Raw genomic sequence first — 12,941 nt, forward strand, 5'->3', positions numbered from 1 at the left:
ATACAGATATAACAGGGTATTAGCTCACTTTACTTCCCTATGTCTATGATGCCAGCCACACACAAGTTGATTTACACCAATCTATGATTTTCACAAGACTAGAGTAAAAATCTCTTTTTTAATAGTTTTCACGGATGTCGTTAAAGGTAAAGACCAGTATTGGAAACGCCCCAATTTCAAAAAATGAAATGGAAGCTCCTATTACCAATCATGTGAAAGAATATGTTTTGAATAATACATGATGATAAAAATGTTGACGGAAAACCGCCTACTAATTGATATATTTGGTAAATTAGTGTATCTCTTGCCTGTTAAGAGATACAAATGCACGTGTCGCGCACGTGTGTGTAGTCACATCTTTCTGTGTACAGTGATTCTAACTTTATGAAGACTTGGCCAAATTTCTTATCATTTTGATGATTCCAGAACCTTGCAGTACATCTATGCTAGATGATCAACCTGTTTTGATCAATTTCACAATGTTTCTTTCACAATGCAATCGCATGACCAGAACTGGTCTTTAGCTTTAAATAGCCAATATGCAATGAACAATGTACCCATGATGGGAGAAACATGTAGGCCTATCGTGTCTATGATCGCGTCTATATGACTGAAGAGTATTGCTCTTCTGTTTTGGGGTGGTTTGGGGGGAGGGGGGGGGGGGGTTGAAAAGCCCAACATAGTATTTACTGCTGTCTTAACCTCAACATTTGACTCTATAGATTTACAATTTTACATGTAACTCAATGTATGCTGTACAACAGTCATTGTTTGAATAATACAACACGAACCTCAGTTAAGAATCTTGTCCAGATCATACCAAAGGTTAAAATAAAAACTTACAAAGTAGTGGGCCTACCAAACTCAACAGGCAAAACAACCTCTCTGTTTACATTTAAAATGCATGCTGTGGATCAGGCTGTGAATCATTTGAAAAGAATGCAATTCTTGATAAGAGCAAATGATACGATACAGGCCCTTTTACAAGTATATTACTGTACATTGGTCATAAGCAAACAAGTTTATTCATGCTGCAAAGCCCATTCCAAAGTGCATTTCCCGAACAGACCTACCATAATTTTGTTTCCCATGCTTTTCTCTTTTCCTCATGTTATGTCTGAAGCATACAGCCAACAGAGATGGAACACCTTTTTTTTCTCCAGCTACAAATCTCAACAATGAACAACCCCATTCACACAATCCACATCTTCTGAAATTCTAACGCTTTATGCATGACCCTGGTATGTGATCTTACAACCAAAATTTCATCAGCTCATTCCTGGATGCTTACATGTATGTGCATGAGCCCAGTTCAGTTATAATTGCTTCAATTGTCTTCTTTTTTTTTTTTATTGTATCACAGTAACAGTATATTAGCTGCATTTACACTCTAACCAAAAAACATTTTTTACTTATATTCTGTTGTTTCGTCCGAAGTTGGTTAGCGACTATCGGGTACTCATAAACCTGACAAAAAATCTGAATAAAAAAACCCACCTCTAGAGTGTTTTTTTTTTAACTGCCAGTAGAAACCAGTTTGTGCAGTGTAACTACATGTACTTGCTCTCAAAATATTGGTGAATCATTCCGGAATTTGATCATGTACATGTAATGTTCCACGCTTCGATGCTAACACATGCACACACACAAACAAACAAAATTATCAAACACTGATGAATTCTGATGGGTTTTTCCAGATGTGTAAATGGCAGTCCCCCCCCCCCCAAAAAAAAAAAATCTAAATGGTTTTGGGGATGTGTAAATGAGCGTATTTTTTGTCATCGTTGACTTTTCTCATCTCCTCCCCCCCCCCTCCCCCCCCCCAAAAAAAAAGGTAGAGAAAGATAGAAATTGCCAGAGAAAGGAAAGAATTAGATAATAACATGTCATTAAGGAAAGATGCCAAATCAAAGGAAAAGATAAAGAATAAGATAAGAAGGTTAAAGGCAAAAAATAAAGAAGAAATCTAGCATAGGATACATAAACACACAAAATAGGCCCTAGCTAAAAATATATCCTATCAGAATAGTTTTGGATTCCATTCACATTGACCTGTGCTGCTTTAGCAATAAAAAGGCTTGTAAAGCTTTGTTTGAACACCCTGTCTTAATGAGAACTAGATGGAATTCGACTGCGCGCAGTCGAAAATGATGCCTCCGTTAAAGAGCAATTTTACAAACCAAAACAGAAAAAAAAATTGAATTCACGTTCAATGGTAATCCATTGACAGGTTCTCAGAATATTGTGATTACAAGCAATTTCTCATATACATATATGACCCTTTGATCTTTGACCTCATGACCATAAAATCTACTCAGTTCATTGGCTCTGCAAGATGTTCTGAGTTAAATAGTAATCCATCTGTCAGTTCTAATGAGAATGCGTTCACAAGCTATTTTTGCATACATAATGGGCCCATGACCTTTGACCTTTGACCTTATGAACCAAGAATCTACTCAGTTCATTGGCTCTGCAAGTAACAAACATGACCTAATTTTGGCATGAATCCATCAATCGGTTCTTGAGATAACGCGATCACAAGCTGTTTTTGCATTCATAATGTGCGCTGTGGCCTTTGACCTTTGACCTACGTGCTCCAAAATCTAATCAGATCGTCTTCCTATGGTGATACACACTATCACTAAGTTTGAAGTTTAAATCTCCAGTGGTTCTTGAGATATCATGATAACAATCTCAATGTATGGAATTTCATAAGTTGACCTCTGTGACCCTTGACCTTTGACATACGTGCTCCAAAATCTACTCAGATTGTTTTCCTATAGTGATACACACTATCACTAAGTTTGAAGTTTAAATCTCCAGTGGTTCTTGAGATATCATGATAACAATCTCAATGTATGGAATTTCATAAGTTGACCTCTGTGACCCTTGACCTTTGACATACATGCTCCAAAATCTAATCAGATCGTCTTCCTATGGTGATACATACTATCCTTAAGTTTGAAGTTTAAATCTCAAATGGTTCTTGAGATATCGCGCTAACAAACTCAATACAAGGAATTTCATAAGTTGACCTCTGTGACCTGTGACCTTTGACCTACGTACTCCAAAATCTAATCAGATCGTCTTCCTATGGTGATAAATACTATTCCCGAGTCTTAAGTTTAAATCTTAAATGGTTCTTGAGATATTGTGATAACGGTCAAACGGGACGGACGGACGGACGTACGGACGGACGGACGTACGGACGTACGGACGGACAACCCGAAAACATGATGCCTCCGGCACCACCTTCGGTGGCGGAGGCATAATAAAAAACATGCATTAAATGTGATTTCAAACAAAGCGTACTACTGCCATGTTCTCATGGATATCTCACTCTATTCAATAGCAAGCATTGCATGTCTTTGGTGGGAGTGTGAATGGGGTCCGTCTGAGGTTAGACTCATCGCTAAACAAATATTCCCTATACTAACACTGGGACAGACCCCTATGCTTGATATACATCTTGAGTAAATATTATTCTTTCACAATTTTTTCCCCCTTGCATAATTTTGTTCCTCATTTTCGGCTAGTCTCAGAACTAATCAAAACCCCTTTTGGTGGAGCCAAATTATGCGCAACTTATACGTCTTATTTCCCTGCAGCTCCTCATGTGGCTGGCATAAGGGCATTAGCACATTGTCATCAATTGAATTTCTGGTGCATCTTCATTGCCCTTTGCATACTGTATTCTATTAAAACAAGAAGTGGATTTTTCTCATTATCAATGAATAAAAAGTAAAAAATGGATGGTGACTAACTAATTTTGAGTAGATTTGTATCATATAAGCACATATATATATATATATATATATATATACATACATTTTTAAAGTTACATGCATTTTTATGCTTAAAGGTATAGACCAGTTCTGGTCATGCGATTGCATTGTGAAAGAAACGTTGTGGATCAGAAAAAGGTTAGGAGAAAAGGTTGATCATCTAGCATATAAGTATTGGTGTGTACTGCAAGGTTCTGGAATCATCAAAATGATAAGAAATTTGCCCCAGTCTTGGTAAAGTTACACGGACTGTACACAGAAAGATGTACATGTATAAGGGACTACGCGATGTCTATCCAGGCTGGATAGATATGATAATTTACCAAATATATCAATTATTAGGTGGTTTCCCAGGAAAATTTGTATCATCACGTATTAGTCCAAACATATTCTTTCACATGATTGGAAATAAGAGCTCCTATTTCATTTGTTGAAAAGGGGGGCGTTTCCATAACTGGTCTATACCTTTAAGCTCTTCTGCTAGCCGCACAAAGAGTTAATTTCTTGACAGGACAAAACAGGATATAAATGCAGTCAAGATTCCTTTCTGAGGCTCCTACATGTCTTCAATAGTATATGTGTGCCTCCCATCTGAGAAAGTGATCACAATCACTTCTTAAAATATCTGCACTTTTGCACCTGCCCCTTGAATGAATCTCCTCATAGAAGAACTCACTAATTTCCTTTCCCCAAACTCTAAATATTCCTGTTCCCAAGAACAGAACTGGAAATGATCATGGCACTTCCTTCAGTATAATCTTTGTTGTCGTTGGCTTAATTTGAAAATATATTCCAACTGTAATAAACAGGGAAGTGATCTAATGACAATTTATTCTAGTACACTTCCATATTTTCTAAGCAATGGCGAATGCTTGCTTGCTACATGTAAAGAAACAAGGAAGTTATCAACATGGTTTGTGACGAACACTGTTTATATTTTGTAGATGCACTGTCAATAAATAAATTAGTGCAATTAACTAGGGCAATTAATAAATCTGATATCCTTCATTTTCCTACCAGGAGCTTCAAATTCCAGAATCTACAAGAACTTCATTAAAAACATCACAGCTTTTCCATTCCCATACAAGTACATGTACATAAAGGCCTGCCATAATACTTGAGCATGCACAATCATGAACAAGCATCTGGCATGTACCGGTACAAAATAAAATACTTGTATGACTAAATACACTGTACAGCAATATATGCAGTGCCCTTCTTTCTGCACTCTTCATAATATGGCAATGGAAATGATCTATTACTGTAGACGTTGGAAATACACAGGAAAGAAGCAGGGCTGTAATGAAACCGTGATATTCCATAAACCCTCTTTTAATATTTATGTACTCTCCGAGGCATCTGATCTATTCTCTTTAGCATTGATTTATAAACTTGGTTATAGTGATTCCATTATTTCAATCTAATAAAATCCCTGGTATGAATACTATGAATATTCATTCTTTTTCCTTTCAGTTTCTACAGAATTGATAAGGAAGGAATTGACAATCATGAGGTTGCAAGTCCATGCATACCGGTATACTATTAGCTTACTGTACAATACATGTACTACATGTACATAATTCTATTTTGTCATGTCAAAAATTAAGTCATCAAGTACAATGTACTAGACAATTGAAATAAAATGAAAAAATAACTGCACTGTATTTATTAAACCATGACCATGGAAAAGCAATATACTGGTAGGTCTACAGAACATGACAAAATTAAAAGCATCCCTGTCTGGAAAAAAGGATATCAAAGATTTATGCTAAATTAGAGGGAAAAAATTGATTAAAAATCCTGAACATGTACACCTGACACACAAACACACAAAGCCGAGCAAAGAATAAACAGCATATAGGATGAATCATCAGCTTGCTTGAATATAATCCAATTATTCCGTGTTGCTAATTTGCATGAAGGATTACCCTCCATTCAGACTAGCAGCATTTAACCAATAGCTATATGAGTCTTGTATAGTTTAGCTGCATATACATGCATATGATAAATAATTAAATTTGTGCTAGTCTGAACATATGCATGAGCATCGTTTCAAACAAAACTTGATAATTAATGAGGGTCCCGCTCTAGTCTGAACGTCATATTGTAATGGAGAGGGCTTAGCAATATGGCCAGCTGTCATGTCAACCGACCTTGCCAATATTACTTCTTTATATAATGTTGTTTTCTAGTCTATACAATGATTTTTTTTTAATACGTTTTTTTGTACAAGTTTCAAATAAATTTCCTATAATCTAAACAGGCCATTGGCACGTTTTTTGGGGGGTAGGGTACTGAGATCGATGTGATAATGATAGCTTGAGTGGCCTATATGATGCCATTAGTCTGCACATCCAGACAATATAGATACAGGTAAAATCTTTTCTGTGAAATGTTAATTAATATATTTTTATGAATACATGTCGGCCGGAATTCTCAGCAGGGAGCAGAGCATGTGCACTAACATGTTGGGATTTACAATAGAATCCAATGACCCAGGCAATATTAATTACTACGTAAAGCTCTCAGAATCGTAGCATATTGAGCGATACAAATGCGGCTATCAGCCTATCATTATCATAATCTCCATAGATATATACCGGTATACAGAATAAGTTTGTTACATTGATCTATCGGCATGAACCTATGACCTAGCTCCTACAACATGTACATGTATAGTACACCCATGGTACAAAACTATGTAGAGTAGGATGGGAATTAGGTGAACACGTCGGGCTCAACCAAGCAGATATATACTGAATGAAGACAAGCATCATTTGTTTTACACTACAAATCTCTGAAATCCTTGTTATTTGATTTTTAAAAGGGGTCAACATAATTTTTTGATGGCAAATATTTCTTACCTTTAGAAGGCTAAATTTAGCCCCCACACATGTATTCACTCATTGCATTATCTGCATTCACCGCAGTTATACTTTTTAAAATGTGGGAAAGTCTAAATGAATAACACGAGAGTGCAGTCAACCTTTCATGTCATTAAGTTCTTGGAATGAGGTGAACTGAAAACACAAATTACATTGCAGTCAAAGTGGCCAGTTTTTCAGTTAGCTTTTGAGCAGACATTCATACTTGAAGAAAAATAAAAACAGAGAAATGAAAGGTCCCTGGTTAGAATTCTTACAGAAAACAAGAAGACATAGCAGAGTATGATTTTGTTGTATTAGCAGATGAACAATGATTTTGTTGTATTAGCAGATGAACAATTAGTGAGCTGACTGGTAGGTTAAGGAGCAGACATGCATGACAGCTACTGTAGGCTTGACAGCAACAACAGAAAGCTGTTTTGGTGAGTGACAATTAAAGGGGAATCTCACCCTGATATTAATGTGGTTTTAATAGAAGCAGCTAATGAGAGAAACAGGTCAGTGAGATTTTGAGCAACAAGAAAAAAGAGGAAAATTATGAATTTTTGAAGGTGCGATCAATCGAACACAAATTGGCAACTCTGTGACATATTTTGCGAGCCCCCTCCCATTTGCCCTGTCCTAAAAGAAATCAAAGTTTGTATTTTCTTTTATCCATTCAACCTAGATCTAATTATTGCAAATATGTTTTTATACAACCACTGTATGAAACAAATCTATTCCGTCAACAATAACCAAGAAAACTAAAGTTTATACATTTTTCTGTACAGAGCATTTGGAAAGGAGCATGCAAGGTACGGCACAGTGTTGTCAATTTGTGTTTCACTGATGACAACTTCAAAGATTTATAACTTTCTTATTTTTAAAAGGAATTTGCTCAAACTTTCACTGACCCGTTTCTATTTTTCAGCTTCTATTAAAAACCAACTTAGTATCAGGGTGGACTTCCCCTTTAAGAAGCAGATATGCATGGCAGCAGCAATAGAAAGCTGTTCCAGTGAGTGACAATTAAAGGAGGTCTTCATGAAGGTAACCCAGGATCGTACACAACAGATGATGGGAAGCTTAGTGATCCAACATATTAATCAACATCCTATGATTGGAAAACAGCATGAGTCTAAGACTTCCAAAGCCACCTTGACACTTACAAATTGCACTACACCACATCAAGCGTGCCAACTAACATAGGCTCCAACACACAGTGCATGATATACATGTACCGGTAATCCCCATTGCTTATATGTGGGTAATGATATGATAGGCCCATTTGTTTTACATTTCTGTTCAAACTATCCAATTAGAATAGGAAAGAGATCTGAACATGTTCGGTGGAAATAAAAGTCTAATAGCGATCCATGAAATACACATGCCGGTACACCCTTGAGTGCAATTTAATTACTAAGCTTTTCTTGTCTCAAGCGATTCTCGCTACCTTAACTAGGGTATCTGGCCATAGATACATACATGTAGAGGGTAGGCACCTGCCATGGGCATATATTTGACAAAGGTACTTATGGTTCCCATCCAAATAGAATGGAAACTGTAAAGTCTGATAGAAATTATAGTTTTGGAACCAATGCAGATTATGATTTCATCAAATCATCAGTACCATGTACACTTGCAACCAAACGCGCGCAAAAAAAAGCCAAACCGGAGTCTGACCATAATGTTTCAGTGATGTTTCCAAGGCAACTACGCCAAACCGGCAAAGATTCCAAGCCAGAAACATTCCAAACAGATGTGTGATTTTTGTTTAATGTACGTGGTGTTTGGTATGCTTGGCGAGTATACACATAAATGCTCGCAGTTGAAACATCGCAATGTTTGTCACGCGACTTTACAAATGTAGGTGCAGTGCTTGTTTTCGTCCTCAAATAAACAACTTGTTTATTAAGCTAAACTGTTACGAAAGATTCTCAGTTAAACTGTAAAATCTCGATTTAGAAACCGCCAAATGAAATGATTGAAATGTCAAATGGAAGAAGAAGAGTAGTTCTAACTCATAAATAGTGAGAAGTTCATGAAACCTGAATAATCATTTAGGAAAAAATTAAGAAATTAGGTTACACTGTTATACATTCTCTATGGAAGCCGGAAGAAACCTTGTCTTATCATCTTCCTCGTATCTGCACATGTGCTGACCTACGCAGTGTGGGAGGAAGGTAGTCGCCATCTTCTGTCAAACATGATATTTGTGGTATGGTCAATTAGAGCCCCTAGCCTAATTAATAAGACAATGACAGATCCTTTATAAACGAAATAAGTGCTGGTACTACTGTATGCTGTACATGTAATCGCAAAATACTGCCCATTTACCTTTACATAAACTAAACACTGGTGCTATTCATAGCATTGTCAAACTGTAAACAGGAATTCATAGCATATACATGTATAGTAAACACAGCACATTTTTCAAAATTATATTGTTATAGAGGTCTGCAGAATCTAATTTGTCTGAAAATTTGTTTTGATAAATTCTTCTTTCCTTCTTGAGTAGAGATACAAGATCCCTCTTGGGTATACCGGTATAGTGATTTTGTATTTCACTACACTGTACACTTGGCACATGCCCATAACTCAACCAAAAAAAAAGATTAAGCAAACACAGACAGTTTATATAGATTTTTCTGCAATGTTATGGGCCTATTTATGTTGACCTAATGACCTCATCACAAGATATTTGTTTTTATAAATAAAAACATCTTCTAAAATCCAAATCAATTTTTTTTCTTCAAATCAAGGACATTTGTGATTTAAACTTGAGTTCATGAGGATGTTTTGCATTAAAATGGCTAATTAGCCTAATAAATTATATGATTATGAGTATGATTTCAGGGTTGGAAGATATCACAATTCAAAAAGAAGTGAAAATTGATATTTAAAAAATTAAAAAATGAGGTTCAAAATTATTTCAGAATTTCCACAATGTATAGGCCTACAGACAGTGGAGTGGAGGGTAACGAAAGATCATGACTGCATTATGCATACTAATTTAACACACAAATGTATTGAAGTGATTTAATTCAATTGTGATTTAAATTGCATCATCCCTGCCAGTAATTATGTAATACTTTCTTTTTTTCTTCTCTGTTCAAGTTTCATTTATTTGCATACTACTGTACACACAACTTAGGCTAATGTGTGGCTTCATGCATGTGCCAGATTATCTATGATCATGACAGTTACATGCTAACTCTTATATTGATAATGCTTTCATTACATAGCAGTTATAGAAGAAGCCCTATAGTTGGAACAACAGGTTCTTGTTTCACTTTGAATTTACAATCAACAAACCGAAGATACAGGTATGTATACATGTAGATTCTCCAACATTCGCTATGGTGACAATCGCTCAAGGCTTTAATTCATCAAAACTAGAATAGGGTTAGAGTTGTGGATCCGGCTAGATTTAGGGTCAGGTTTAGGATTGAACTTGGTTCGTGTAGGAAATTACCACAGAGAAATTTTCACAGGAGCAAGTGTCGTACAAACCCAAAAGGGTAAATTATTTAAGACAAATAAATGTATTGAAATCACAAAAGTTATTTCTAACTAAAGTGTTTCAGTTTTTTAGTTCAGCAATGACTATAAATGTTGATAAAGAAATGTATTCTAAAGTTGCTCCCAGAATTTTTGCTCAGTGACAGTGGATGATATGTGTATATTCACATGTTTTGCAGAGAAAATTTTCATTAAAATACTTGTAAAATAGCTAGACAATCAGGGAAGAATATGCCATCTATTTTTTAGGTTAGCCGTAAACAGTTCAGATAGACAATATCAAGCTCAACACATGGCGAATTGAGCATTTTACTAGAGAAATTATTGTTAGACGAATAGCTGGTCAGTTAAGGTAGACTATTATATCTTGTGTTATTGATTTTCTTTTTTGTGATTCGTGAACAATACATGTACTTTACATTATTGTCAGAGCCCTGGCTGAAATCACTGTCGGCAATCTGTACGATCTTGAAGTGGAAAGGGTTCCAGACAGGTTAATGGTATGAATTTCTACATTATTCATGTCCTCGAGTTTGACAGTCGGAGTCGAGAAGAAAAAAATGTATGACAGAGCAGAGGTAAAGATATCGTACCATAGTATACCATATGCATTAAACACACACTAGCTATCCATGCAAATCTTGTGCTTTGAATACACACTTGTGTGTATTCTCAAATAGGGGCCGTCTCAAAAAGGCTGAACGGAGCTTTCGTAGTAATATTGCTAACCTCCGTACGCTCGGAACCCTCGTATAATCACACGTGAGAAAATGACCACTTTCTTCCGTAGTGAAAACAACGCAAAAACATGATTAATATTAAAACTAAAAGAGACTTATCATTAAAATTTAGGATAGATGATCTCCTATAATCAGAGAATGTAAGCTACTTGGCTTGATAATAATGAAGGAGGCGATCGAAATAAAAATTTAGCATGAACACGACGAAGTAAACGTAATTTTCCACCAATTTAATTCTACCATACCTGACTCCAGGATTCTTCCACAGAAGGCAGAGCCGAAAAGCAACCAGTTTCACCGATAATTTCCAGCTCATTGAAAATTCCACCACTGGGTAACGCATCCATAGTTAGACACCGTCCAATTTCCGATCAAGAGTCAAGAAAACCGAAGAAAATGGCTCTAGAAATTCACCAGGTTTCAAGCAGTTACCTAGCCGATTTCTAGAGTGACATAGGGAAATGTTTTGATAAGCTGGTCCAGTCTGATTTGCAAAAACCGACCCGGCCCCCCTCGCACCGGTCGCAGCGCATGCACACAAACACCGAGGTCTCCTCGCATGAATCGACACTATGAATATGCATTTATATGTTAATTTTGTTCCCACACGATCAACCAATCACATCGTGACATGCACCTGTTCACAAACCAATTACGCTACGAGCCAATCGACGAGGCCGTTTAACTCGCTACCAATATACATTATTCACTTCATCGCTGATTGGTCATTGCTCAACGGGGTCGGCTCCTTATTTGGTATAATGGAGAAAAATATATCAGTTTCTATTTTTGGCTTCGTATATAAGCTGGAAGAGAGACGATCAAGACGAAGTTCAGTAACAATGTTGCTGTCTTACCGTGAGCACCTTGTGAAATTTGAGTCCATCTTTCTGCCTCTTTCTGTGATATTTAGAGGAGAAATTCGAATCAATATATATATAGACCCACATGTGCGTTTACGCAAATAATACATCTTCATTTTGCAAGTCCTTTCCATTCCCACTGATTGTGATACCACGAAGTACTGGATAAAATATTGATATATTAAAATAGCTAGGACAGCATTATTGCCGTATATCCCTAATCACTGTTCGCTTTTTCTCTCTCTCCCATTTCAGAAAATGCATGAAATTCATTTAATTGTTAATGTATTGATTTGATTTGATTTGATTTATTGGTTTCTACATCTATTATTTCTTCTTCATAATACATATTCATGAACATAATATGGTTTAAAACAATATTTCAAGTGTATATAATTTTATACAGATAATATACGAAATTAAACAAATATATTGAATTACCGTAACATACATCATGATACATTTACACATGTATATAACAACGGTTCGGAAGAGAATCCTTTCATTAACGAATTGACGAAACTTGTGGAATATGATTGATAGAAATTTAGGATAAACTAATGTGATATGAGGTCAATGTTTTGATTTATATATTCGAAATGAAATAGAGATACATTGGATATATACTACGGCATGGTAAAGAGGGTGAACGGAGAAGGCTAATGTGGGAGGGAGTGACTAATCCTATTATGTTTACCATCAAATACATGTCTTTTTATTGGTCTTCCTTTAACCACGGTCACAGCAGCTACGTTTAGCTAAGCCATATACTGCAATTATATGAAATACATTTTTTACGTTATTGCTGGTTGAATTGTGTTATATTCTTTATGAACAACCATCTGCTCCCTCTGCGGTCAATAACTGGTCCAACCAGGGGCAGATCCAAATATTTGTTTAATAGTTACAAACAAATAGACGTAATTTCTCGGATGCCGCTTGGGTTGAAAGTGTTCCACTGTACTCACTTTCTTTTATAATATGTACACATTAAAGTAACATGATTGCGGGTTCAAATGTGGAATTACGCAACAGCTATTCACCCAGTAACAAGTGATCGGTCAGTGGACTCAAGTTTCACAACCGACATGCCCTATGTAGGTCCTCTAACCACTGCAAAAGAACCACCCATCGTTATGAAGTTCGATTAAAAAAGAAAACGGAAAA

At 36.2% G+C, this 12,941-nt stretch overlaps 1 protein-coding gene across 1 annotated transcript in view; it reads right to left on the bottom strand.

The window, feature by feature from the left end:
• Window positions 1–11,364, bottom strand: part of Klf7 (Kruppel-like factor 7) — a 51,358-nt gene extending 39,994 nt beyond the window's left edge. The window contains 1 exon segment of the mRNA NM_001202491.1: window positions 11,157–11,364. Within this exon segment, the coding sequence (NP_001189420.1) occupies window positions 11,157–11,258 (102 nt within the window). The 5' untranslated portion in view covers window positions 11,259–11,364.
• Between the last annotated feature and the right edge of the window lie 1,577 nt (window positions 11,365–12,941).

This window comes from Strongylocentrotus purpuratus, unplaced genomic scaffold (assembly GCF_000002235.5).
Source record: "Strongylocentrotus purpuratus isolate Spur 01 unplaced genomic scaffold, Spur_5.0 spur5_scaffold_7, whole genome shotgun sequence".
Classification (NCBI taxonomy): Eukaryota; Metazoa; Echinodermata; class Echinoidea; order Camarodonta; family Strongylocentrotidae; genus Strongylocentrotus; species Strongylocentrotus purpuratus.